General features: G+C 43.1%; 1 protein-coding gene across 7 annotated transcripts; it reads right to left on the bottom strand.

Moving 5' to 3' along the window:
* Window positions 1-405: 405 nt before the first annotated feature.
* On the bottom strand, window positions 406-20,489 carry LOC128753312 (LIM domain-binding protein 1). Of its 7 annotated transcripts, none has more exons than XM_053854894.1 (11): window positions 14,013-14,152; window positions 7,033-7,135; window positions 5,636-5,680; window positions 5,385-5,460; window positions 5,215-5,317; window positions 4,957-5,129; window positions 4,419-4,541; window positions 4,256-4,339; window positions 2,723-2,846; window positions 2,511-2,653; window positions 406-2,357 (listed from the first exon to the last, which is right to left on the bottom strand). In XM_053854894.1, exons 1-11 carry the CDS (start codon window positions 14,044-14,046, stop codon window positions 2,127-2,129), a joined length of 1,239 nt encoding a protein of 412 aa, XP_053710869.1. In that variant the 5' UTR covers window positions 14,047-14,152; the 3' UTR covers window positions 406-2,126. The 7 variants fall into 7 exon arrangements, with proteins under 7 accessions (XP_053710869.1, XP_053710866.1, XP_053710871.1 ...); XM_053854891.1 differs by lacking the exon at window positions 14,013-14,152 and adding an exon at window positions 8,948-9,167; XM_053854896.1 differs by lacking the exon at window positions 14,013-14,152 and adding an exon at window positions 20,143-20,489 and having other exon boundaries at window positions 2,511-2,846.
* Window positions 20,490-27,683: the final 7,194 nt, after the last annotated feature.

Raw genomic sequence — 27,683 nt, 5'->3', positions numbered from 1 at the left:
ATAAGCAGATGTTCTCAGCTTGGTCTCGAAGATGAAAATACTGTATTTGTGCCATTTAATTTGAAGCAAAATGCATGTGGATGCCACATTTGAGGGGAGGCTGAATATTTCAAAATCCTATGTGTACACACTGCAAGCACATTAATCTGGTTCGAGGCCATGCCTTACTCTATGTACACTATTTTGATGCATGTGTATTCAGACCGTTTTATATAGCAAGGGTGTGATACAAGTGTAGTGATGCAACCATTGAAATGAACCTAACCATGTTTATAGACTGGCTTGTACAGTATAATCTGTGTTAACATGTAAATAACTGATCACAAACTCATGGGAGAGAAAAAAAAACAACCCAACTTTCCACCCACAATGAAGAAATCTAATAAAAACACCAACTTCAGTAAATTAAAGTGAAAATGTATCATTTTATTGGTACCATACATTAATTATCAAGGGCAGAAACTAACCAAATCAAAAATATATATATCAAACAATGATCTTTCTACAAGGATTGAGGAAGGTACAGGCCGCCATTCGAACTCAATCGCACTTGCTGCTTGTGTCAAACTAAGACCAAACAGAGATGTACAGGATGCCAAAACACGTCAGTCAGGAAACATCCAGCCAGGTTGTAAGTAGCAGGAGGTTTCACCTGTGTCCTACTTCCAAGCGCTTCTCTACAAGTTGTCAGAAACACAAGATCAACTCACATGGTAAGTGGGGGAGGGGGGGAAGAAAAAAAAAAAAAAACAGAATGAATGACTGCCTCTTTGATGACCACAAGAGAGACCATGATATAAACAAACCAGATGTTTGTAGAGAAGAATCTATTGTTAAACAAATACTTGACATTGGGTTGTGACATGTAAAATTGTGACCGACATTGGAAAAAAAAAAAAAAAGACATCCTGTTTACACAAGTGACTTGCTGAAATGACCTAAATAAATAGAAATGAAAAGACAGTTAATGATCTTTCCACGGTGCTGTTGTACCCCTGGGGTTTTGTCATTTAATTTACACAAGTTTTAAAAAAGAGGGAGGAGGAAAAAGGCGAGGGCCGGGACCATGACGTTTTTTTTTCTCCTTTTTCCTATTTGTTTCTTTACATTAGATCGGGATGGCTTTAGATAAATCTAAGTAAGAATACATTTTATTACAGTCAGACAGAACTTTGCTACTACCTTAAATATACAAGCACAAATACACAAAAAAATATCTTCAAAAAGGAACCAAAAATAGACAACATAAAAACATCCACACTGAATAATTTCTTTTATAAACATAAAAGATAAAAACAATATATCTTAGAGGGAGGGATGGGGATAAAAGTCCTGTGTTGCTCCTTGGTCTGTAGCTTTTCAGTATTGGTAAAAATAAAAAAGTTGAAACAAGGTGTTTTAATACAAATTAAAAAAACATTCTAGGGAAATATATACTGTATAAAAACTCTTAAAACGTGTAGCTGTGTGTGAGTGTATGTTTGTTGCAAATGCTCTCTCTAGAACAGACATTGTCTCAGAGATGAGTCGGGCACAAGGGAACTGGAAAATCCTTCATTTATGTTTGTGTCTGTCCTTCGTCCAGTGCCACATTAGCTACTACGGTGTCAATTTGGATGGGTTGACTTTATTATGGTCTCTTTAGTGTGAAAGTTGCAAACTCGGCATCTACACCCTTCACCCATTCGCTCACGAACACAGACGCGCTATTAACAGACTGATGCGGCGATAGTCATGTTTGATGTCTGGATGGACGAGTCGTCCCTAAGCAACTCGCCACCGTTGTCAAGTCCAACTGCCACCTTTCCATTCTTTACCGCTGTGAGTATGTGTCACAGCACCTTCCCAATGCAGTTTGTGGGCGTTGTTAGGACATTCGATACATTGGAGGACAGAGAGAAAGGACCAGAGACTAAGTACTGGGGCAAGTCACAGCGAGGATGAAACATGGTGAAACCTCCTCTGGCTCAGTGAGAACGTCGGGCCGATACTGAGATTGTTCAGGCTAGGAGTGGTCGATGATTCTTATCGTAAAGTCTGGAGTCAGGGCCCAAGTTGCACCTGGGATCTGGGGTGGACTTTTTGAGTAAGAACATGATTTGTGTGAGGTTTTGGGGTTCGATGCTCTACTGGGAAGCCTGGGACGTGGGGTTGTCGCTCTTGCTCTCCTGGCTGGAAGGGGCCTTGTTGTTCCAGGGTGAGTTGGAGCCCAGCGCTGGAGAGTTATTGAAGCTGTCCTCGTCATCAATGCCGTTGGCGGCATCGAACTGCGTGTTCTCCAGTCGTGTGATCAGACGTTCATCCTCGTCGCCGAACTCTCCACCCATCAGAGTGGGCTCTCCCACTACCATCACATCCTGTGAAGACGAATGTGAAGGATGTCAAAGCCATGGATCAACGTGAAGCATATATATTTCAATGATCAAGATAAAAGCAATCCTTGGCAAAGGCCATCATTTTTAAACTAGCGAGAATAATACAGCTTCACGGGCTGACTGAGAGCCACTCACAGGAACTTGGCTGGACAGAGGGAAGCCACTGCCAGGACTCTTCTTCTTGTTGTTGTTATTGTTGGTTCCCCCTCCGCTGATTGTGCTGCCACCTGACATCTTGCGCTTCCGCCTTTTATTCGGGGCCTGTCGTGATGGCTCCGCTGAATAGAGAGGTCCGTTAAGATCGGTTGCCAATGAGCTTGGCGCGTGAGCAGTGTTTTCACTCATACCTGGTGGTGCCACCATCCTCTGCCATTTCTGAAAGAGGCAGGTTTTGAGGCAGTCTCTGGGGCTGAGGCTGTACGTCTTGTGTCTGGACATCAGCTCCTGCATGGGTTCCAGAATCACACAAAGCTGGAACACAACCAAACAGACGATGGTTAGGAAACACGATCACAACAGATAACTTGGTTGGTTTCACGTTTGTAGCAAGTGCAGCTGGTGAACAAATGCTCTACTTTTGCTGTTATACTCAGGAGAGACCATTTGGGCTAAACCACCCGAGATCCACAAGCATTGACAGTCCATCCAACAGTAGGACTACAACGGCTAGTCAACTTTAAATGACAGCTAAATTCGGCAGCTTCATGTGTCAACCAGTTGTGTCATCAACATAGTTCTAAAAACCACATTTTGTGTAATTCATATTTTGCCTTTAAAACTTTACAAGTGGTTTCTACAATTTATTACTCATTATTATTATTATTATTATTATGTTACTCAAACATTTTCGTTACATAAAGATAATAGAAAGATGTAATATAAAATAAATAAATACAAAAAATAAATCCTATCCATAACAAAAACCTACACAAAATGAAAATGGCCCTTTATATAGATGCTGAAATACATATACACATACAAAAAAATGTTTTGCTTTTTAACTACTATTTACAACACCGCAATCAGACATGCATCAACTCACACACGTCATATACCGATTAATTAAGATTATTAAAACAGTATAAAATTGTATAAATGTGGCTGCTTACAAAATAATAAAGCTAAAAAAAGCTTGTTGCTAATGTTGAGGGACCATACAAATGTATTTATAAAGGTGATATGTTTCTGATCAAAATGTTTTGGACAGAGACGTGCCTTCTAGCATTATTTTATGGGGAAAAATGTTGTTCTTAAAGGCCAAGAGTGAAACACGAAAATGTGCTCTGTTGCCTCAGGGCAACTCTATGCAGCAATTTATTTCTCACACTTTATTTCCAGTGACAGCTCTTTCTTTCGGTCTCTTTCTACAGACATGAAGTTATTTAGATACGTAATACCCTGTAACATCATAAGGAGACTACCGGGGGCAATACTTTTGGAACAGTAATTCTTTACTAAATCCGATTAAGACTGTGACAAGCCACTGAGAGGTCATGTCTGTATGGCTCTCCTCCGAATCTTGAGATTCAGATGCTGTAAACTGTCCATTCTCTGTATCAGGGTTTGATCAAACAAGAACATGAATGCAATCAAACTGATTGAGATAAAACATTTAAATTTGAAACATATTGATCATTATTTTTCTTCATTTTTAATATTTTAGCTTCTTGTACAGTCAACGTAAGCATCTTCGAATCCTATGGTAATATTACTGACACCAACATCCAACAAGCCCATAACAATGAAAAGTGAGGCAACTTATACTTTGCCAGTCACATTGAGTGGATTAACTAAACAAATTCAGCTTTGTCCACTGAAGCGATGACTTATAAATTAAAGTTATCATGATTGTAGCGGGAAATAGGACATTGTTGACTTACACGGAGGTAGTTTAGAGTAGAGTTCGACAGTCCACATCTTGTAATGTTTTTAGACAGTTGGTCCAACATCTGCGGGTCCTGGGCCTGAAAACACAGCAGTCAGAGATCAACAAGACATTCGATCCAGAGGCATGAAATCGTCTTCTAGCTTGACTTCACTTACATGCATTGCCAGTATACTGCGGGGAATGAGTTCACGATGCTGCCTGATGCTGAAGTGCCACGTTTTTATCCTCATCATGTCGTCAAACATGAACTCCAAGTACAAACGACCCTCGACACATACCTAGAGATTGGGGGAGCGGGAATGTGAAACGTTAACTTCCACATATTCATTAACACTGGCTTTCAGGTTCCACAAGCATCACACTTCGTAATATATTTACACAGACATCGCTATATCGCCTCCAAAGATGTGCCATGAGGGTTTGTATTTTTATGCATCGCGTATAAAAGAATTTACATTCAGTCACATTTATACGTGCATACAGTTTCATACATTTATGAGTTCTAAGAAAAACATTTATGAATGGGAATAATGTTTTAATTTAATAATGAGTTAAAAAATAAATAAAGGCTGTTATTCTGGTTCCAACACTTAATATAAGTGCAATAAATTGAACTAGGAAAAAAAAAAACTCATTTCCAGCACATGACCTACCAAGTGTGTTATTCTGGGTAAACGTGTTTAAAGAACATACCTGTGTGAACATTGGTTTTCCATTCTGGGTGACCATTGTGCACTGATCACAGTCCAGTGACACGAAATTGTTGTGGAATGACTCCTTAGGATGTTTCAGCACATAGTAAAGCTCAGTGGCACCGCCCTCGAATATACTCCGAAAGTACCTCGGAATCAACGTCCGACCAATTGCTGAGGGGAGAGGCACAAAAAATAAGTGTTTATGGTTAAATAAGGTCACATTAAAAATCACAGTAGCTGTCGCAGTAGCTCTTACTGTAACGCTTGGGTCCATCCTCCAGACAGAATGTAATGGTCAACATGGCATCATCTTCAAAGAATTCTGTAGTAAAAGCATCCCACCAAAGGTTGTCGCAATCCTACAGAAAAGAGAAGTCGAATTCAGAGTGGTGCAAGTTTTATGAGCATGTACGATTTTCCACAAACCTCTGTCCAATTTTGTAGCCTTTTGTTGAGTTCAAATATTCTGTAGTCTGTCTGGTTGCCATATGGTGTGTGCCTCCTGCAGTAGCAAACACACGAAAGGTTCAAAAAGTGGAAGTCAACTGGAAGCTTCGACCATGATCGGATGGACAAAACTATCCAAGTATTAGAAATGAGCACTTTTGAGGACTACTATGCTTTAATTTATATATTTTATAATCACTCAATAAGTCGACAGAGGAGATAAGCCTTACCCGATGCCTGGCTCGAGGTATGTCGGGGGATACATTGGGGTTGGCCTGAAGGTAAAAAAGGAGACATATTTAGATCCTGCTCTAGAGCCACTAGATCCTACCATCGTATGACATTAACCTCAAACTTTAAATGGCAAAGAGAAGAAAAGCCTTTTTTGTGGAAAGCAAAATTCTCTAAGTCTTTGAAATAGTGGTGTATACAACAAAACTACATCCATATTTGCCATTTGAAAGATGAGAAAAATTTGAAGTGAGTATCATTTCAATAACAAACCTTGGCGCTACGATTGATTTGGCCCTTATGTCTAGGATCCTGGACAAACATTTGTACCCATGACTAAGCTTTATTAATAGCACATTCTATTTGCTTTTTTGCTTAATACTAAGAAGGAAACCAGTCATACACCTGGTAGCTGCGGAGAGACTACAAACAGATGCACCAGATGACTTCAAGCAAACCCTCTCACTGATCTCTGAACTTTCCAAGAACGGAGGGCTTGTTATTTCCCTCTTGACTCCAGCCTTTCATCTCAGCATGTTTATGTACCGGGTCCATAAAGCCTCAGGACAAGTGAAAAATTCCACTTCAAGATGAGACATTCTTTCAGTTTAAAAGAATCTGCTTTAGTTGCATTTCCAGATCCCACAACTTCTTTCATAGTCTGACAAAACCAACAACCACTAAGTGAAGAAATTATATTACGCCATTATCCCTGCTGCTTGAACCTGCGATTGAACCAGATGTAGTGCTGCTAGTTTGGTGCACAGCTGTCAATTCACTTACATTCAGTCAAAACACTTTGCAACCACAATCAACATTTGTTAGTATACAATAAAAGCAGAATTTACTGGGAATAATCAGTACTGAAAAAAATACGGGACGGGGTAAAACACTGTCAATGGCAGCCATGTTTCCACTCAGAATTCACTATTTTTACATCTGCAAACATATTCATCCTCCCAAGAAAATGCTGCAGCATGTGACCCAAAACACTGAATGATCTTTTAGCAGTCTTTATTTTTATATTTATTTGTATTTTATAAATTATTCCACAATCCTATCTGGCCAGACTTCCCTAAATTAAACTGCTAACAGACACAGATTTAGATATCTTTAATGGGGTAATTACCACATCTAGTGTCACTCTACCACAACAATACGCAAGAAAGAAATACATCCAGAAATGCTTCCAAATACAAGGATTATTAAACAAACAAGAAAAAAACTCACAGCCCTGAATTAAATACGAGCGCATATCTTTCAGCTTTATACACAATATACACTTGCATCTATATGAATGCTATATCCATTATATTGACACAAGCAAGACAATTGCCATGAGAGGTCAACATAACAACATAAAAAAATATTTTTTTTAATTAAAAAAACAACTTACCCAACGTCTCTGTCCAGCATGGTGCCGGGATGAAAGGGGGGGAAAGTGCTACCGTTGGGGGGCTCCTTCGGAGAGTACAGCTTGAATGACTTTGAGGAACAGCCTTCAGAAATAAAGGAAATTTGCACATCAGTTTTAACACTTGATATTATTTCACATATCAAACCGTAACATAAAAAAACCCAGTATGGATTGGAGTACATCCAAGGAAAAACAATCACCACACCAGCACGACGTCTACATCTCTTTAACATCTACCTTTCAAAAAATATAAACCAAAGTCAAAAACAAAACACTTGTGAATCCTCTTCATTACACGCAAGCCACCACCACCCCCCTACTTTAGTCTAATTGCCCAGCTCTTCTATAAAGGTCATCCAGGCGTGGCGGGCTCCAGGTCACGACCCTGGCCATAACCACGGCTGAGCACCACCCCCCCAAAATATAAATGTCTAGTCTTGTCTCTGCATATTAAACAGAGTAGCATGTAACAGATTCATGTGTACAAAGACTGATTTATGTCATGGACCCCTGTCAGGCCAAAGGGGGCGTGAAAACAAGTAAAATCTCTATGAAGAAATTCAAACAAGGATAAATGGACAAAATTATTTGTCCCATACTGTCGAATAGTTGCCAAGTAATGTCTGTTAAAAATACTTTTGCAAAGATAATTTGCTACAAGTAATTATTTACTCTATATCAAAAACACTCAGTAAAGTGGCGGGCAGTGCTTCTATGGAACCACCCAGGCAAACAAATGGGCTGCTAAATAAATAAACAATCAATGGTTGTGTGTCCATTAGTTGTTGAAAGCTCCATTAGCTCCTTTCCTCTCCTGTTAGCGGTTAATGACGGGTAGTCACAATCACATCAGCTGGATTCCACTTCCTCCACTGGGAATCGTGTTGCTCCCCATCTTACAAGCAAACACCACACATCCACATTAAACATGCAATAAATGAGTCCGACTTTAAGCCACACAAACGGTACAAATGTGTCTTGCACGTTTAAACACTTGAACATCAGACAGGATGACAGCGATCCGCCGGGCTCAACATTGTCTCCTTCAATGTAAAATAACTTGCTTCAGTTCGGGACATCTGCCGTCCGCAATTGACGCCTACAATACATTTATACATATATATATATATAATATGACCACGATTGAAGCTGTGAGAAGACCCCACTTGCTTGGGATGAAACTTTTATTTTAAATAAGGTTTATTTTCAACAATAACAGAAAAAGGGATTCGCACTCAGCAACTACAAAAGCAATTAGAAGGGATAGCGGGGAGCGCTAACACTTAGCAGTTAGCACGGCAAGGCAGATAAACTCGGTTTATTTCAATGGGAGTTGCATCAAGATTAGCGATTGGAAACGAGGACCGACATAATGTCCACAGACCGCAACTGTGATCGACAAACAACCGCGATGGGAAGGAAAAACAACGTCGTTCGGAGCTCCGCGGTTGAAGCTAACGTTAGCAGTTGGTAATCTGTTAGCATTCCTGCTAACGGCGTATCGCAAAAAAACACCTTTCAGCCAGAATTCACGCGGATAAAGGCAATATTCGAATTGGAATGCATCGCATGTCGAGTCGGACCGCTTGGTCCCGTGTATCGGAGGTGGGAAAGTGCGCGTTTGGGCGAAAAAGCAGCCGTTTACCTGCCAAGAAGTCCAAGCAGAAGATTGATGTTTACAGATCCAGACCGTGTACGCTCCGTGCGTAAGAACCGATAGGCCCGCTGGACGCGACGTACCAACAACACACGTCCCGGGGAACGGGATCAATAAAATCGGCTGAAACCGCGAATCTGAGTCGGAATACCGGCCAAATTGCGGGAGTCGTTCGGCTGTGTTTTGTCCCGCATGAGGCCTTGTCAGTGGGTTGAAGCCCGCTGTGGGTTTACATACAGACCCCGATGAGCCCTTTGTTCACGGGAGGACATGAACAATAGCTGTAGGCCCTCCTCCTCCTCCGTTGCTCCCTCCGCAATACATTTGCTCCTCTCTCCTCTGCCCAGCGCAGCGAGCCGCCTGCCCCCACCACTACCGCCGCCACCACCACCACTCTAATGCACAACTGCACATAAAGGTTGTCTGGTAAGCAATTTTTCATCCGCCCTCGTCCCCATCCTCCCTTCTTCGTAACTGACACAGATGAGAATTGGCCTAATGCCGGGAGTAGGAGTGTGTGCAAGGAAATAAACATGATGCAAGTGAATCTCATGTTCACCTCATTAGTGCCCATCAGCTGGCAAACAAGATGCATGCGGTGGGGTTCACTGTTGAGCCAGAGCCCAAATAGAACAGCAGCTAAATCGTACGTAAATGGATTATAATACTCAAATATTGACTACTAAAGCGGAAGCTGTCCATCCAGGACAGAATCACGTCTCTATAGGCTGCCAGAGTATTCATTCTTAGATGGATTATTGTACTGTCTTATTTTTTTATTATAAGATAAATCAAATTATGTACTACTGGAGAGTAGTTGAACCTCTTCTTTTCAACCGTCGTCTTGGTTTCTAAACCTACTTCAACCATTGTAGCCGGGTACAAGAGGCTGAAATGAGTTTTCTCCGAGGGGTGGCAGGCGTCTCCACTAGAGATAGAGTTCTGTCACTTGGGAGAGACTCAGAGTAGAACCGCTGCTTCTCCGTGTTGAGGTGGTTTGGGAATCTCAAGAGGAAGCCACCTGGCTGCCTCTCTTTGGAGGCGTTTCAGGCATGGCCAGCTGTGAGGAGATCGAGGGGTCGACCCAGGGCCAGGTGGAGGGATTGTATCCGTCTCGGGATCCTCCAGTCTGAGCTGGTGGATGTTGCCCTGGAGATGGGCTTTTGGCACAACCTTCTGAAGCTGCTGCCCCCACGACCCGGCAACTGATACCTCAAGTAATGAGGATGGATGGATGGATGGATGGATGGATGCGCACACATAATAGAAATAATCATAATTATATGTATTATATAATGATCAAGTACATAACGTCCAAATGTTCCACATACATGCATATGTTCTGCATATCCATCCTGCCTTCACATATTAAAAAGTAGGGCTGGCTTTTAAAAAAGAAATAAATAAAAATATTGTTTCATCGACCTGAATTGATTTTCCTGTGCATAGTCCAAAGTTTGAACCAGAATGTTAACAGTATTTTTAATAGTGGGTTTTTCTGCTATTTACTGCCTTATTTTTAAAGCCAAATTGAATTGAATCGTGAATCATTGGGAAATTTGAATCAATACCAAGCTATAATAAAAATGCTTGATTAAATCTGTGATGTATCGCCAGTGTTATTCCACTGTTGATCTCCATCTCACGTACTGCTACGACAAAATTAAGGACATTCGGAGATTAATAGCATATATGAACACAACTTTGCTTTTACTTAATATTTGTAATGTTGATGACATCATACATGGTGTCAAGTCTACTGTTCTCAAAACATTCTGTTTCATGGTGCCAATGCTTCACCTGTGAATTTCTAGGAGGTAAACTTGTTGCAGTTGATGAATCACAAAACAGACCATCTGAATTGATCATCTTTGTCAACACTCTAATGTCAAGAAAACAGGATGTTAAATCACAATTTTAGACTCTTAGATTTTAGACTTTTAGAAAGTTGCCATGCATTGATTTTATGGGGTAATCCCCAGACCAGCAGTGCCATTAATAATTTCTAAAAGTTAAAATAAAATAATAATAATAATAATAGAATAATAAAATAATAATCATTTTTCTGCATATTCATCATCATCATCAGGAAATATGCAGAAAAAAAGAGGGTAACTTCATGGCATCTTTGAGTTTATGTGCATTTCCTTCCCATTCCAAAAGCACATGCACACAGTAAATCTTCTTAAATCGCTTCAAATTATCATCAGATATTCAGATCACAGCCAGCGACGGCTCATCCATATGGCTGGTGTCCAGATATAAAAAGAACAAGTTATTAGGTCAAGCCTTTGACTGTATAAATACCGAACAGAAACGCATGTTACTGTAGCCAACGATATGAGCCAGCAGCAGAGGTGGATTCACACCCAGTCTAATCCTAGCACGAGGAGTGAAACACAATGTTTCATAAATGATTTATTCACCAATTATGCTGTGGCTGCACACAGGCAACTGTTGACAACAACAGCTGCCAAACAAAACAGCAGTGGTGGAGGCAACTATTCTACTGACACGAGTTAATGTTTGATTGGTCCACACCGGCCTGCCCGAGCTCCTGTGTGCATGGTTGAGCCTGAGCTGTCCGTGAACCTGGGGGTCCACAGACTGGATGCTGTGTAAATTAGGAATGCAGAGAGTAGCATGAACAAACCACGAGGAGCAGGAGGTTGAAGGTTGGCGAGATAATCAGAGGGGGAACTTGGACGTGGTTTTCGTCCAGTGAAATACAGTATAGAAGTGTCGGGTGTGAAAGTGTAACTCCCCGTCACAGCTGAACTAAATATCCCACAATGCACCTTTAAAAGGCAGCTACAAAATAAGGAGAGCTGTTCGTACTATACAACCATTAAACTAAACTGATATCTAGCTAGTGTTGCATGCCATAATGCATTGTTGACACGACCTTGGTTCATTACCCTGTTGCTGAGGGATGGTTACTGCATAAACTTTACTGTTTTATTCAAAATAATTTGACATGATTTTGTTCTGCCTTATTGTCTTCAGACTGCAGCATTGTATTGTTTGGTACAGATTTAATTCATGCAACTGGATGAAATAATCTCACACTAATCCTAATCTCACCAAGACTTTCAATCTGTTATTTTGAGAAACATTTTCTATTCTAATTCTGCAAGTGTTTTTTATGATGACTACTTCATATTTTGTAAAGCATTAGATTCCTCTTTGGAGCCGCATCATATACTGAGGCTAGGGTGAGGGGCCGGCAAGCCAATAGGTAGGACAAAAGAAAAAGAATCTCAAATGTAACTGCTACTTCAGTATAATGAAAATGAAAAAGTGTAATAATCTTGCCAAGATTTATGTTTGAAGTATGTTATTTCAATACATATGTTTAATTCTTGTACATTTAATTTTAGGTAAATCAATGTAAATTAGTAATATTTGAGGATCTTAATATCTTGGAAAATAATGAGTAAAACAGCAGACACATTTTCAAGGTATTAAAAAAATAAACTTCGAAACAATAATAAAAATGCTCATAATTCATCAAGGACAAAAGCTATTCAATTATCCAATAATTCTCTTTAAAAAGGGAACTAAAAACCTAAACATCAACCAATTGGTTTCTATTTTATTAAGTTCAAAAGTAATGAATGAAACCTGCATCTTTTGCGAGTGCTGCATCAACACAGGCAAAGGGCCGCATGTGGCCCCCGGGCCTCACTTTGACCATCTCTGTTGTAAAGCAACATGCAGACACTAATTTGTTGGGTCACTTTCCTTCAATGTTGGTTGTGCAAAGACATGTCTTGCATGAAAATCTTGAGATGAAACTCCTTGTGGGATTAGGAGAGAAAAATCCAGTTGAATGAGTAGAGGTAGTGAAAACTGAGTTGTATTTGGGCTCAATAGCACAGGTGAGGAGGAGAGTGCAGGAAGGGTGGAACAGGTGGAGACCACTGTCAGAGAGTGAAAGAGAAGCTCTAGAGTCGTGAGACCTGCCATGATGTATGTGTGAGAGACGGCAGCTCTGACCCAAAGACAGGAAGCAGAGTTTGAAGAGTCACACGTGAAGATGCTCAGGTTTTCATTGGTGTGACCAGGAAGGATAAGATTAGCAAGAAGCATATGAGAGGGACTGTTGGCTGACCGGGGGGACTAGCGTCATCAGGGACAATGGTCAAAGAAGGAAAATATTTTGAACTAAATCCTAACTAATAATGGTCTTCAAAACACCCTTATTTTTGGTAATACTTTAATATTTCTAATATGGACATGATTAATCCCCAAATAGATGTGCCGCAAAAACAAATTAAAATATATAATGCACACAAGTAGTTTATAGAGTGCACTATTAACCTGTTTCTGATTACAAAATAATCCCTGTATTACGTACACAGTACTCTGGCATGGGTGTGATATCCTTGGCTTACACAAGGATGTGGTTCCGTTGAGCGTGCAGAAAAACAAAACAAAACAAAACAGGATAATACACGTTGTTTTATCCCATCGAACAATTGTTGGTTTGTACCTATAACAGTCAAAATAAGCGACAAACATCACTTGAAAACGGTTTATTCCATTGCAATATAAGCACTGCACGGCTCACGAGGCTCTGACAGTCTTTTCGGCTGAGCCCTTGTCTCTTATGAGAGCAGGAGGTGTAGTCTGAGCTAGCTTAGAGAGTCTGCTGTGGGCGACTGATGTGGATTTGCCTATCTCGCATTCACTGACCCCCTGTAGTCATGGTAACGCCAGCAGTTAGGGATGTCACAACTGTAGAGAGGCTAAAAATCATTCATGGAGCTGGACACACAAGGGTTAATCCAGTGTGTGTGAATGCATTTTTCTGCTTGTGTGAGTGTGTGTTCTAAGCTCGCCCATTGAAATGGCACATGCCGGGGTTAATCCACCGCACAAGTGTGTGTTCGGGGTGATGGAGAGGAGGTGGGGGTGGGAGGTGTGTCAGGATAAGGCTTCCAGGGCTTACACACACCGCTTCTTTCGCGCTGAGCCGTGAGGCAAGCCTTATCTTCCACCAGCACCCTAGCCAGTCGGTCGCGCTCACACGCGCCCCACTACCTTCCCCAACCCCACTTCACCACTTACAGACACAATCACACCTCCAGCATTAAGCCTATGTACAAATTGTGATTAGACACCAGCAGAATAAACTCTTACATGCAACCAGGTGTCTCCAAGAACACAAAACAATTTCAATCCGCCTTACAAACAAGAACCGATAGCAGAAAACCAACATAACTGCAAGCAAAAGTTCATTAGTTTTTACTTTAGCTTCAAGAAATTGGCAAAGAGGCAAAGTAACACCAAGACTCACCTCCCTCTGGGTTTAGTTGTTCTGGTGCCGCCATTTTGTCAACAACTTGAAGCGCGTCACACAAAACTAACTCAAGACTCAGCCGCTTTTCATGCCTCCACCACTCCGATATCTCCCATGTCCAGACAGTCAGGCTCAGGGGCATGAGGAGGGGGGGCCGCTGGGGGGCCGAAACGCTGCTGCGTGCATGTACACACAAACACACACGACATGCCACTTCCCTCTCTCGTCAACAGGAAACTGACCATCACGACGTCTGCTGGAGTTCTGATAACAAATATCCCAGCAGCCCTCCCTTCCTGCAGACCTCAGGACTCATCAGAAAACAGCCGCATGCCAATCTCAGTCTAGAAAAAAAACAGAGTGTGAACTGATCCGAGTCCAAGCACTGATGCCAACCTCACGTCATTTTGTCTGAGAGCAAAGAAGAAGCGAGGACTGTTGTTCTAATGGTAATATTAAATGTAGACAAGAACCCCTTCAATGTCCCAGCAGCACGACGGACTGGCTTTCTATTGAAAGGTCCAAAGTTAAACCTGTCAGTTTATAACTGTATTCATGACCACGACAAAGCTATCTTCCTCTTTATCTGTTTCACATCACTTGGATGAAGTCTCACTTGGCGATTGTCCAAGTGGCCGAATAACCTACTCCATGACTCATTCCAGCTTGCAGGGACTGGCAGGTGACATGTCTCGGCCCATATCCAACAACAGCCCTTTCTGTGGTCAACACCTGCCTGGAGGGGGACACAGGAAGGAACCAGTAAAAACAGCAACAATGACCCCTTCTCCTGGCACTTGTTTCTTTCCCTGCGGCTCAGACCCAGCTCCACACAACCAAGAACCAAAGATGTAGGCAAATGTCAGTTTCCTGTCATCAGAAATCGTTGGCTAACAAAGCAGCTACAGGAATATTTTGCCCGTTCCAAGGTGGGACTCACCTCCTCCCCTGAGGCTACAGAGGATGACTAAGGACAATTTGCTGTGGCAACCTCTGATGGGAAATGCAAACAGAAGAACTAAATTCAGGAACAGAATCTGCCACGTAAAAATGGACAGACTTGTTAGAGGGCAGCTACGGAAGCAAGCTCATGAAGCAGATTCCAAATCCTGCTGCTGAAGCATGAGTTGAGTCAACATTTAAAATGTTTGTGAAAAGAAAAAAAAAACCCTAAAATGACTTACAATAATAAATAAAATACAATAAAATAAATGTAACTGTTTTATTAAATTTTAAAAATTATTTAAATGATCATATTAATGAAAATACTATATTAATATATTTAATGTCTGAACTGAATAACCGTCCAGAAGAAGGCCCACCTTTGGGTGGAGAATCACTACATTAGTCGTATGCGCAAACATGGAACTGTGAATGTGATATTTGAGTATTTTACTGTCAATAATTGTGCGACTGAAGTGCTACCAAACACACTGGCAAGCAAGACACGAAGCTCCTAAGCAAAATATGATGGCAATTTTTGTACGATTCTTCGAGTGCACACTTTCTGGATTTTCACAAAAGACGACCCCTGCTCCAGTTGCATAAGAGCAAAGATGATGTGCGGTTAGTGTGACTGTAGTTCTGGACCTTTGGCAGCAGCGCCCTCCGGTGGTGGTTGCGAGCCAGTATGTTTGTTTTCATCATGTCAGCGTTCTCCCTCTCTGTGGGCAGTTGTCTCCTCAGGATCTTCTCCGGCAGCCATATACAGACACACACACACACAGCAACAACAGAGCTCGGCAGCGAGTGTCACATGTGGTACTTCGGGCCAATGGGTGACGGGATTAAAGCGGCAGAGATGAGAAGAGCAGATTGTCACTATTATCATGTTCAGTGTGAGGAAGAGATTTCAGATTTGGAATGTTGAAGCTGAACCTTGCCTTGTTGTGACACTGTGGTTTATGTCCTCTATTGGCGTGTGCCGCAGGTGCGACTCAGTTGCCTGTGTCGACTAACTGGAGATGACAGCATCCTGATGCTGCGCTCTGTGTTCTCAGGGAGCCATTTTGTCTGTCTCTGATCTCAGAGTCAGGTCTGCCACCCCCAGCCAATCACATCAGCACTCAGCCTTGCAGAAAACACAGAAGCACAGTGATTTCTCCCTCCGACTCCCCTCCACCTTCCCCTCGCTCTCTCTGCCCATGCACTCCTACAGTGATGCTCATCTCCCACTTGCTTCCTTTTCCTGCACCCCCCCGCCTCCCTCCTCCGTCACCCCTGTTCTTTCTTTCTCCCACCCTCATCCTCTCCCTCGCTTAATCTACATCTTTCCACAGTATCCGCTCACTCTCTCCCGTGGCCTTCGTCACATCCTCCTCCTCTCTTCAGGCTCCCTTGTTGTGCAACCCGCTCCAAACAGCTCAGCCTTTGTGCCTTTTTGTCTGTTGCCATTTCAGCCAGGCAGCAGTCTTTACTCATTTTCTTCCAATCAGGGACAGCATGTGACTCCCTGCATGAGAGGGCACAGTCCCTCTCCCCTCCCCCTTCCCTTCTCTTATCCAGCCTGGTAACATACGCTAGCAATCAACCGAGTTGAAGAAATAGAAGTGGCGAGGGGATGGGCGGCGATGAAGGTGTGCACACAGCGCAGAGTGAAATACAGTACAGGGGAAACATGGCGGAGGGTGGGGGGCAGAGGTGAGCGAGAGCAAGGGTTAAAAACAAAGGGGAGGTGGAGGGGACGTGATGTAAGGTCTGGCTCGGACAGACCACAAAGCAAACATCCAGAAAGACTCCAGAGTCACACCGCCGCCCGGGCTCATCCAACTTGGCCTCACTGTTTATGTCGTCCACATGTTGGGGCACATGCTGAGTGCGAGTGTCTCCATACAATCCCCAGCGCAAACACCGAGCCCACACAAGAAGGGGGAGGGACCCTCGGCGTCGTACATGACTCTGGAATGTAAACAAGCCAGAACCAGAGACAGAAAGAGGATGAGCTCCAGTTGGTTTCACCTCTCCTGTGCTCATCATCGTCGTCCGAGCACAACCTCTGACCCAGTTCATGCAGTAGGAGGGACGAGAAACGGTACCACCTGTGTGGTCATTAAAACCTTTGTAAAATAAAGCAGCGAGCGGCTCCGAGGATGAGACGGACAAAAGTGAGCGGGAGCAGCAAAGGACGGGAGCAAAGCCCTCAAGAATGCAGTCATACTTCATTTTGGAAATTTCCATGACTGTGTTGATTAAGCATGCATCCAACCACAAGACAGCCACGAACCGGTTCTAAACAAACGCACCAGCCCTCTCAGAGTCGTGTTACAGATGAAGTGTTTGCCTCCTACAGATAGACAACACACACACAGTAAATAAATCACATTTTGTAGCCTCAACGTGGAATTGCTAGAGAGATGAGTGCAGCCTTCCACCGTCTGAACTCTTTAGCACCAGTCCATCAGCTGAATAGTTTCCCAACCGCAAAACATGGTACCAGTTAGTCTTTCCATCTTTCAAATGATTCAAGCTGAGACTGGCACAGAGGAAACCTGATCCCTGCATGTGTGGTTGGCTAAACTTCCAGGTCCACATCCAGGCTGTTGGAGGGTTGACCACAGCGCCCACAGCGGCCAGTTAGACAGCGACAGATGGGCACGTCACTGTGATGCTGCAGGACCCAGTAATGGTGCTCTGAACTGCCTTTTTATCAGTACAGCTAACACCAAACGTGTTGCTTTCAGAGTGCACATGTGGAGCTCATGTCAGTGGTCTGAGGTTCAAAAACCACATTATAAAATTCACCTCCGTGCACAACAATAACAGGTGCTTTGCCAAATCCTGATCCAAAGAATCAGAGCCCATTCATCCACCATATGGCGGCACCACCAGTGCAGTAGCCGCTAAAGAAGCTAACCTGCAACCTTCAACTGTGAGCAGTATATAACGGTAGGACAGGCTATTTTTTTGCTTATACTCGCATCTGTACCCTGATAGCAAAATGAAATGCTCTAACAAAAACAAATACTTCAGTCACCTGTGGGACATACAGCACGGTCCAAACATTTTGACCAACCCACAGTATAGTGATATGTCCATCAGATTCATTTGCTCTCCTCGCGCTGAAATAATGCTCTGGAGTCGTGGCCTCAGGGGGAGAGAGAAGAAAGTGGGTTGGACTTTGAATTCATATCACTTACCCTACCTTTAAGTCTTGATTCAGGAATGGTTGCTGAAAACTTTTTCTCCCTCTACTTTTCTATCTTGTCTGTATGTAATATTTGGGTTCATGGTTAATAAATTGTGTTCTTTTCCTCTGAATTTGTCCTTGCATACTTGCACACATACAAATTAATACAAACACTAGCTCCTAGTTTCCCGGCGTTCATTCAGTTTGGCACTGGAAAGACAGATTCACGGCTCCATTATTCTTTGGTCAAACAGATATTTTTTTTCTTTTTTAAATGAAGCAACTAAACAACGCAGAAGCGGCAGAACCAAGCTCACTTTAACATCATTTAATACTCCTCTAAACCACAAACAACCAATTCTAGCAGCTACAAAAAGTCTCCTGCTACATCTGGATATCCATTTCAGAGCTGATCACTCACTCCCTGTCACACTGGCTTTTAAGATGTAGGTCAAAGCAGCGGAGCGTTAAAGGTCTGTCCTTAATTTGTGACAAGATCAGATGTTGAAGATCAGGACAGCTGGAGCCCATTAACCCAACTCTGGATTCAGGACCTTAAATGTAAAGTTTTATCAAAGTACGGTTTGGTCACTTCTTTCAAGGCTCATCTCTGAGGAGGAGGGGAGTCCCACTAGCTTATCTTTGTAAACATGACTTCTGAAGGACAGTCCCAAAAAAATAAAGACAAATATCACCAAAATATGTTTTAATCCAGCAAGTGTTATTCAATTCATGCTAGCTCTCTCTTTTCATCATCAAAGTTAAATGTTCTAAAGATCCTGAAATGACGACTGACCATCCTGCAGTTCAGAGGTGACCGCATCTCTGCGGAGGCTCTTGATCTTAGCAAGTGATCTTTGCCCTTTAAATGTCACACTTTTGATTTTTTTTAATGTACCCTTTGATCTGTAAAAGAGTGTGAACCTTTATGCACAGAATGGCGCTGAAGTGAATGAAAAACCGCATCCCTGAGGAAATCAAACGCTAATCCGGGTCAAGAGTCTGTTATCACCATCAGCGGCACCTGCAACAGCCAGCAGACGAAAGACGGTGCCACAGCTACAGACGTGGAGCCATGTGAGCAAAGAACAGCAACATGTTGGGTAGCAAAGATTCACACCTTATCTGTGTGTGTGTGTGTGTGTGTGTGTGTGTGTGTGTGTGTGTGTGTGTGTAAGCCGGGGAGGCGGAAGTTAAAATGGTGCGAGCAAAGTCTTTTGAGTGAACATTGATGTCATTCATCAAGAGTGTGTGCAGATCTGCGCTCTGTCCATCATCATGTCATCTTCACTGTCGCACCTGCTTAAATAGGTTTTTTATACTCCACACATCCACACACTTGAATTTGGCCTTGATCTGTACATCACTGTTGGACACTGATGCAGTTGAACAACTTGCTATAAGGTGTTAGACACTACTGCATCTTTCATTTCCTGAAATGCTTCAGACAACTTGGCTTTGTTCCCAAGGATGGATAAATAAACCATCTCCCATCTGTCTGCGACTCCAAGTCCACACTAACTTGTTTCTTTTTCTGCCATTCATTTCTGCATGCTAAACGGCAGATGCATGATCGAGTGACTCTAGCCGGACACACGCGGTTAATTCCTTGCATGTGCTTCCATCACCAGAAGAACTCATTCCAAGAGGTGTTCATCTTTGCAGTGTCACTAACATGGAAAGTTGCCATCAACAGTGATGGAGAAACTCTTTTCGACTTCAGGAATGGATATGAGAGGATGAATTCTGGTTGAGTCGTTTCGCACACGATTCCCCAAACCATTGCACAGGGTGACCTCCCATGAGTCTTTGCAAAAAAGAGCCCCTGGCCCGAGGGCACCACTCTCCGTGCCCCTCTCTGCCTCCGTCACGCCACAGTGCCTGCACTCACCAGCCAAAGCACATCCTTTAACAAACAACCAGAGAAAGTGAGTGACGGCACTGGGGAGAGGAAAGTGAAGGTGGAGAAGCAGCTGCGAATGACAGTCCTCAGCTACTTACCGGGACACGCGCAGCCGCCCACGGACATCTTCTCACATGTCTGGTGTGAATCCGATCAAAAACGATGGTGGTGTTGACTCCTTTATCTCCACTCTCCTCCTCCTCCTCCTCACCAGTGACTGCTGCCGCCACAGAGGCTGCTCACATGAGCGTCTGTTATTCCACAGTTCACACACACACCAGGGAGAAAGGAGAGTGAGTGAGTGAGTGAGTGAGTGTGGGAGGGAGGAAAGTAGGAGAGTGACAAAAATCAAGAGAAACAGAGGAGAGGTTAGGAAAGAGCGCACAAAGGATCGGTTTCTCTCAGATGTCTGAATCACAGTGAGTTCTGGAGTGAGGAGAAGCGTGTTCCTGCCTCTGCTTTGCCCTCATCAGCCCAGCAAATTACTGCTCAGGTGGGAGGAGAGAGGGAGAGAATGAGGAAGGGAGGGAAGAAGAGAAAGAGCGAGGACTGTCAAAGTGACCCGAGAGAACGACGACATGTGATGTGGGTCTTTTGCCTCTTTAAATATGTAGAGCGTGTTTTAGCACCGCTCTCACAGTGACACACATGATCACACAGGTTCCCATGACTTGAAGTGTGTTTGTGTGTGTATGTGTGTGTGTGTGTGTGTGTGTGTGTGCTTGTGCTGCAGCCGTCTGACTGGCTTGTTACATCCAGTGAAGGTCTGCTGCGCAGGGATGGAGGGTGGGAGGGCGGCCGGGGGGAGAGAAAAAGGGGGAGGACGTGGGAGGGGGCTGACGTGCCTCTGCTCTCGCCGTCATCTCTCTCACCCATACTCTGCTAGTCTTTTTGTCTGCAGTATGTCACAGTGTTGCTCCCTCGCTTCACTCATCTTTCCTTTCACTCTGCCATTTATACCCGCCACCCCCCGCCTCCCTTTACTCACTCACTGACACTCTGCTTCCTTTTTACTCCGTCACCTTTTCTTCCTCGTCTCCATCTTGCTCTGATACTTCGTCATTTTGTCATGTGTCTGTTTGATGCTCAGGTGCGGCACTGTTTGGATGCACATCGATGTCTGAATCAGGAAGTCTCTCTTACCAGCAGCAAAATAACAACATAAAAAATAGTTATAAAATAGAATATTAATATATACTGGGTTTTTTTCTTTGTCAAAACTGCTTTTGTCAAAAATAACCAAATGCATCGTCTTACATCTAAGGCACTGTTATAACCGCACTATAGTTTGATGATAGTCAAGTACAAAGAGAAAATGAAAGTATATGCGTCTCACTGATGGAGAGGATGCAACACTCGCAGTGTCTCCCAGAATGGAGTTGTAGGTCACAGGAAAAATAAGAGGGTCCACACAGAGCATCCTGCTGGGAGGTTTGCTGATGGAAGCGAAGCAGCAAGAGGCGATGGGAAGCTTATTAGGACAGCAGTGAGATCTGCCACAGTTTAATGACTCAAGGACAGGAAGAGGAGCTGGCCATGGTGAAGACCCCGAGGTTGGGAGTGACTAGAAAGGACAAGATTAAAGGGACAGTTGGTGAAGAGATTCAGAGACAAAGTATGGGAGGTCAGATAGTCTGAGGGACAAGGACCAAGTGATGAGGTTTCAAGAGAACAGACAGAAGTATGAAGAAGTGTGAGGTCGCGTTGAAACAAGTGTTGATTCAGTCCCAGTTCAGTTCTTTATAATGTCCTCCAGTAATGATTCAGAAGTGGCTCTCACTTGGATCAGCAGAGACTTTAACTCCAATCCTGTTGCCTCTTCAAACAGTTCCTTTCTCTCTGACTCAAATCAGCAATTTAGTACATCAAGTGAATCAGTCTTGGCTGTGAAGTATTATTGGTATTTATTATTGTATGCTGTGAGCTAAACAGTGAAATCTCAGATGTTACTCTCCTGATAGGTGGCTGCAAAAATGTTCCCATGCATCAAAAAAGGGTTCGGTGGATCACAATAGCATGGCTTTTTAAGATCCATGCTAAACCTCCTGGATGGATGCACTGAATTATTTCATGTGAGATTTTTAATTACACGCTGTTTAGATCAGGGTTTTCCACTTCAAGAAACCTACTTATGGAAAGATCCAAATACTGTGCAAGATCAGAGCGCTGCCTGAGGTTCCTGCGGACCTTTGCCTGCATTATTCCCGCCCCTTGGGATGTCAGGCGTGACGCTCAATAACTGACCAGGCACAACATTGTGTTCTGAGGTTGCTGAAAATATCAATGCTCCAAAAAGTATAGATAATGAAACTGGATACAGTTCTTATTTCACAGTGGTATTGAGCCCATGGTGTGTGTCCCGCACTGAAGTGCCGTTCATCAGTTATTGTATGAAACTTTAAAGATTCACAGAAATGGCTGTGGAACTGTGCATTTATATGCAGCATGAAATGGTCACCCATTGTCTACAAAGTTGCTTCTGTTGAATTTTCTAATTCTAATTTTACACTTGCCAAGCTAGAAAGCTGAATTCAAATTCAACAAGAAGTGAAAGCATGCCTTGATGATGTCACAGGTAAACAAGCTCTCCAGCTTCAGTATAGGAGAAGAGATGCTGACCAATGGTGTGATGATCTGAACGTGTCAGTAGGCAAGTCAGCCTGTTCTCCTCTTCAAAAGACGTAGTGTGATAGGAAGTGGTGAAGCAACTTAAAAGAGCAAGGGACAAGTGTCTGCAGTGAATCTTTCAGACTGAAAGCTAGCCTCAAACTGGGTTCTGAAACAGACAATTCGCACAATTTTAAAAGTAAACAAACTGATATCACCAAAGCAACTGTGTCAATCATCCAAAAAAAATGCTCTCCTTCCTCAAAAGCACTGACAAATCTTATCTGAATCTGTGATATAGCTAACGACTTGTGCTCTGCCATGCTTGTTTACACAGTTGGTACCTCTAAGATGCCAGCAGCGTGTGACCCAATGACGAATTATTTACCTCCAATTCTGTTCTCCATAAAGTTTCCAATTTTAATATAGTGACAACCCTTGTTCCAACTGCACAAAGTTTGGTGTGATAACCAACCTGAATGAAATGAATGCTTTTGTTTTAAATACTAATGTTACTCTTCTCCATCATGTTTTTTTTAATTCAATGCAGAATCAAGCAAACTATTATATATTGCGTAATCTGACCCCACAAATTATATTGTCTTTTTCTGATTAATTATAGTCTCATTTTCTCCTGTTTTTTTTCCCAGATTTTGTTTTAAAATAATTTATTTTACAGCCATTCACAACACTCTCCCTCTCTCTTGAAATTAATTTGCCCACCTCTGTACTGGACTGAATTTAAGTTGAGATGCTGAAGATCATCTGTCAATGTCTGTCAGCATTGACCACGGCAGGGAGGAGTAGAAGCAAAGAGGTCAGCCTGATTTTAAAGAGCAATCTCATTACAGTTGCAACCGCGAACAGAGAGACGCCACCTACTCCACTTTTAAAAATAGCACACTTTAAAACCAAGGACAAAAGGGCACATTTTAAAGTGAGCAAGGACAAGAAGGTTTTTGGGTTGAGTGAGCCTGACTTCTGACAGACGAGATGGGCTTAAAGCTTTAAGCTGAAAACTGACCTGAACAATTCTGAATTTCGTCTTTAATAGCAACTCAATGATATTTTAAAAAAAAATCTCATTACAAATCAATTCACACTGCCATCTACTGGCGGGAGGTTGTCACCGTACGGAATTGCCAAACATTATTTAGTCACTGGATGCTTTAGAGTCGACCTATGTTTGTCAAGTTAGTGACACGTCTTACTCACTCTCACCTGTAGCGACTGTGTGAGTGAATGTTGCACCCCCATTAATAGAATTCCAAATACAGATAGGAAACATTCAACATGTGATGCTAAAATACTGATTCAGTGGTTCGAGCGGACTCCCACTGAGTCAACATCTTTTGGTCCTAGGGAGCAGTTTAAAAAGATACGAGACACAAGTGTGTCTCATCTGTGCCAGTGTTGTAACAAAAACAAGCTTTTATTTAATTCCACCGGATGTGTTGGCACATGCAGGGATGAAGACCGTCACCCCCCACATGTTTCTATTTCTCTTTTTTTAAGACACTTGCTCTTTGTCTCCCTCCCGCTCTTCCTCACCCCATCTCATTAGGCGGTATCTCATTTTGAGAAGGAGAGTGTGAAGCCAATCAGAGCGCGGGAAGAACGAGCAGGGGAACGAGGGAGACGGAGAGGTTGCGGGAGGAAGAGAGCAAAGATGGAGAGAGTGAGAGAGATGGAAAGGGCGAGCTGGAGAGAGAGAGAGAATAAATAGTTCTAGCGCGCTCGTCCCCCATTACCCCGGGAGGGCACTGTCGCCATGGCAATGTGGCAGAAAAGGGATCACACAAGCCTGATCAGCTTTGGCACGTACACAAATGATCCACACTCGGAACTGCCGCCGTCTACAGACGCTTTTGACAAGTTCAGCCTTCTGAATGCAAGTCTGCACGCAGCAGCCACACCTCCACATGTTAGCTGGCATCACCAGCGCGCAGGAGAACACGGAGACAGACTAATCAGGGGGGATGACAGGGTGAGAGACTGATCTTAACACATGAAAGGCTGAAGAAAAGGTTGGAGGGAAGAGAAACGATGAGGATCTCAGAACTGGTGCGACGAAAATAAGCCACCAGAAGAAAAGCTTCTTTGTAGTTGGCTCTTTATCACTGGAAGGGTCAGTTACACTACAGTCACTGCAAGGACCAGTCTGAAATAGGAATCATAGATAGCCAACCCAGTGAGGGGTTCACACTTTTGCTCAGGATCCCTTCTCTATAAACTGCGAGCGACATGTTTGTTTCAACTTATCTTCCTGCTCTGTCTTCTGGCTCAGCTCTTTTCCGCTTCATTGCAACTGACTTGCAATTGTGCCAGTTGAGATTCTGCTACCTCATTCGTTGAGGATGTCACGGTGGACCCCATCAAGAGAAGTAAAGTAAAACACAATGACAGTGGTGGAGAGAAGCAACAGGATCAAAGAAATAAGCTTCTAAATTGAACGCTGACTCGTGAAAATCTCAGCAGGTCTTTCTCTGTCAGCACTTTCACATATTTCATTGGGGAGATTATTCAACTTAAATCCTGATGCCTCCTACGGTGCCTCGTCTCATAAAGCCTGGCTTGAACAGGGATTTGTACCGGGAGCCTCTTCAGGGAAGCAGCAACTCTTAAGATTTGGACCGTGAGGGTCTAAAAGGGGTCTTCCAAGCTTCGGCCTTCAAAGAATCACCTCACAATAATGTAGTCCCTTTTCTGTCACACAAACAGCCTCAAACAAAAATTAAGTGGTCAGTCGAATATTCGATTGGATTCTCACTATAGGTGAGTTTGAATACTGTTCTACGTTCTTACACTCAACGATGGTGACTAGGTTAGCAGATAAACTTAAGTCTGGTGTAAGTCCTCTTCACAGGGTGGCAGTGAAGCTTGGTCATCCAGGAGCATCCAGACAATGTGTCTCACTGGGCACCTTTAATGTCCAGATAGGAAAAGGCCTCGGGTCAGACCCGGACGCGCTAGAGGATTTTACATCGCAGTAGACCTGAGAAGCAGGAGGAGGGGAGATTTGTGAAGAAAGGAAAGCCAGCTACCAGATCTAAGGAGGTTGAAGACGACCGATGGATGCTTGGGTTAATAAGTTTCCCCCTCATGACCTCTCCTAAGGCGTCTATTTGTTCTAGAAGTCACACTAGCGCACCTTTGTGCAAAGTTTATCCATACTTTAAAATAATTAAAAAGCTCATTTTTATAAGAACTCTGATGACGAAGAATTTTGAGAAGATTTTCAGGGGAACAAAAGAGAAATTCCCCCCAAAACCTGGCCATAATAAATTGACCCTCCAACCCTTCATGACATGAGCGCAGAGCATCTTTTCCTACCACCTTTACTTTAAGTAAACCTCGAATAGCTCTCAATAAACGGTCACGATGATTCAAAAGCATATTTCATATTTGCAAAGGCTGTGCATATTCCATGAACTGAACAGCATCCCTTCAGTGTTTTGCTGGATTTGTCACTAGCTGAACTTACCATTGGGGTTCAGTCGACACGACACTCCATCCCTGCTTTATTTTTGCCTTCTGGAAGCCCCGCTTTCCCCTGTTGTGTCTTGTGAAAGCCTCTTCCTCCTTCCTCTCAGACCTCAGTTTTTCGTGAACAGATGTTCTGCACCATGTGGGAGGGCATTCCTCTGCTCTGCTGTCAAAGCACAAGAAATAGAAACAAGACGGAATCAAACCAGGACGAAAGCAGCACAACTCAAAGTCAAGATGGTGTCAAGTTAAAGATCAGAGTGCTTTTGACTCTTTTTAAACACGCTGCTGGAAAGGTCAGAAGTTCACGCACACAACTTTTCCAGACGGAGCCGCTCGCACCACTGAAAGCAGCAGAGCTAAAGACTCACACAATGTGACTTGGAGGCACCCGACTTCTGAAACCTCACAGCTCCTTTTTCATTCAGCAGCGCTCAGCTGAGGAAACCAGGTGATGGCAGGAGAGTGAGAAACATGACAGAAGAGGCAAATGCTTTCTCTCTCCCAAAAGATTCAGAGTAAAAACCCTGCTCTCGCTGGAGCTTGAGGGGAAGCAAGTGTCTGACAGTGAATGGATGAGTGAGCTTCACATTTCAGAACTCAAACGGCAGCACTGAGGGACAAAATGGACAGCAGATGTAGAGGAGGATAAATGCACCGTGCATGCACACCAACACAATGGTGGGATGCTGGATGCTGCAGCAAAGTGACCCACTTACACAGAAACGCCCCCCCCCTGCTCACAACTCACACATACCTCCGCACACACGCACCACCCGCTGGATACTGGTGGATGCTTTGGCCCCTTTACAGACAATAACGTGTTCCAAGAAATGTATGATGTGAGGGAAGGCTGTGCATGTGATAACTTTATCATACGCACATAACAGGGACGGATTCTATACTGGCGCAAACACCACCAGATATCTCGGTGACATTTGTGCATCCGACCTGCTCTGAGCGCCCTACCGTGACATTCTGCACAAAGGTCAACCGTTCTGTGACTCAGACCCAGACGCAACGAGATAACGGGGGCGATAAGCAAAGACGACAGAGGTGGGGAAGGTTAAGCCTCGAGTCACTCGTCTGCAGAAATTCACTCGTTCACATCTTTTAATAGTCCACAGCTGAGGTGGCGAGGAAGACAAATGCTGCCATCTAGTGGTCAAAGTGAAGTACAGCGCGCATTAACGTATGTTAAAGTACAGTGAGGCCATAAAATCCCTTTGTATGTTTGAATAAATGGTGAATAAATGGTTTGAATATATATATATATATATATATGAGGTCATAAAATCCCTATGTTTGAATAAATGGTGATTATATATACTGTATATATAATCACCATTTATTCAAACATACAAAGGGATTTTATGACCTCACCGTACTTTAACATGCCAATTTACCATCTCATGTAATCTTATTACGCATTATATACAGCTCAACAAATACAACAATCCTGTCTGTCTAGTTCCAGAAAAGAAAAGTTGCAGATGAATAATTCAAGTGTTTATTGAAGACCAAAACGTGTTCAAGCAAGAACAAC

This window comes from Synchiropus splendidus, chromosome 2 (assembly GCF_027744825.2).
Source record: "Synchiropus splendidus isolate RoL2022-P1 chromosome 2, RoL_Sspl_1.0, whole genome shotgun sequence".
NCBI classification, from domain to species: Eukaryota; Metazoa; Chordata; class Actinopteri; order Syngnathiformes; family Callionymidae; genus Synchiropus; species Synchiropus splendidus.
The sequence above is the reverse complement of the archived record's forward strand: the minus strand, read 5'-3'. Positions and strand labels throughout refer to the sequence as shown.

What these genes read in the sequence shown, in the direction of transcription:
- LOC128753312 (XM_053854890.1), bottom strand. Translation starts at nt 9,305, where the DNA reads ATGCATCTTGTTTGCCAGCTGATGGGCACTAATGAGGTGAACATGAGA. An exon ending in CAAAGGGCTCATCGGGGTCT is followed by an intron (nt 7,136 to 8,947) that starts GTATGTAAACCC and finishes TTATTTCTGAAG; the next exon opens with GCTGTTCCTCAAAGTCATTC. An exon ending in GGCTACAAAATTGGACAGAG is followed by an intron (nt 5,318 to 5,384) that starts GTTTGTGGAAAA and finishes TCTTTTCTGTAG; the next exon opens with GATTGCGACAACCTTTGGTG.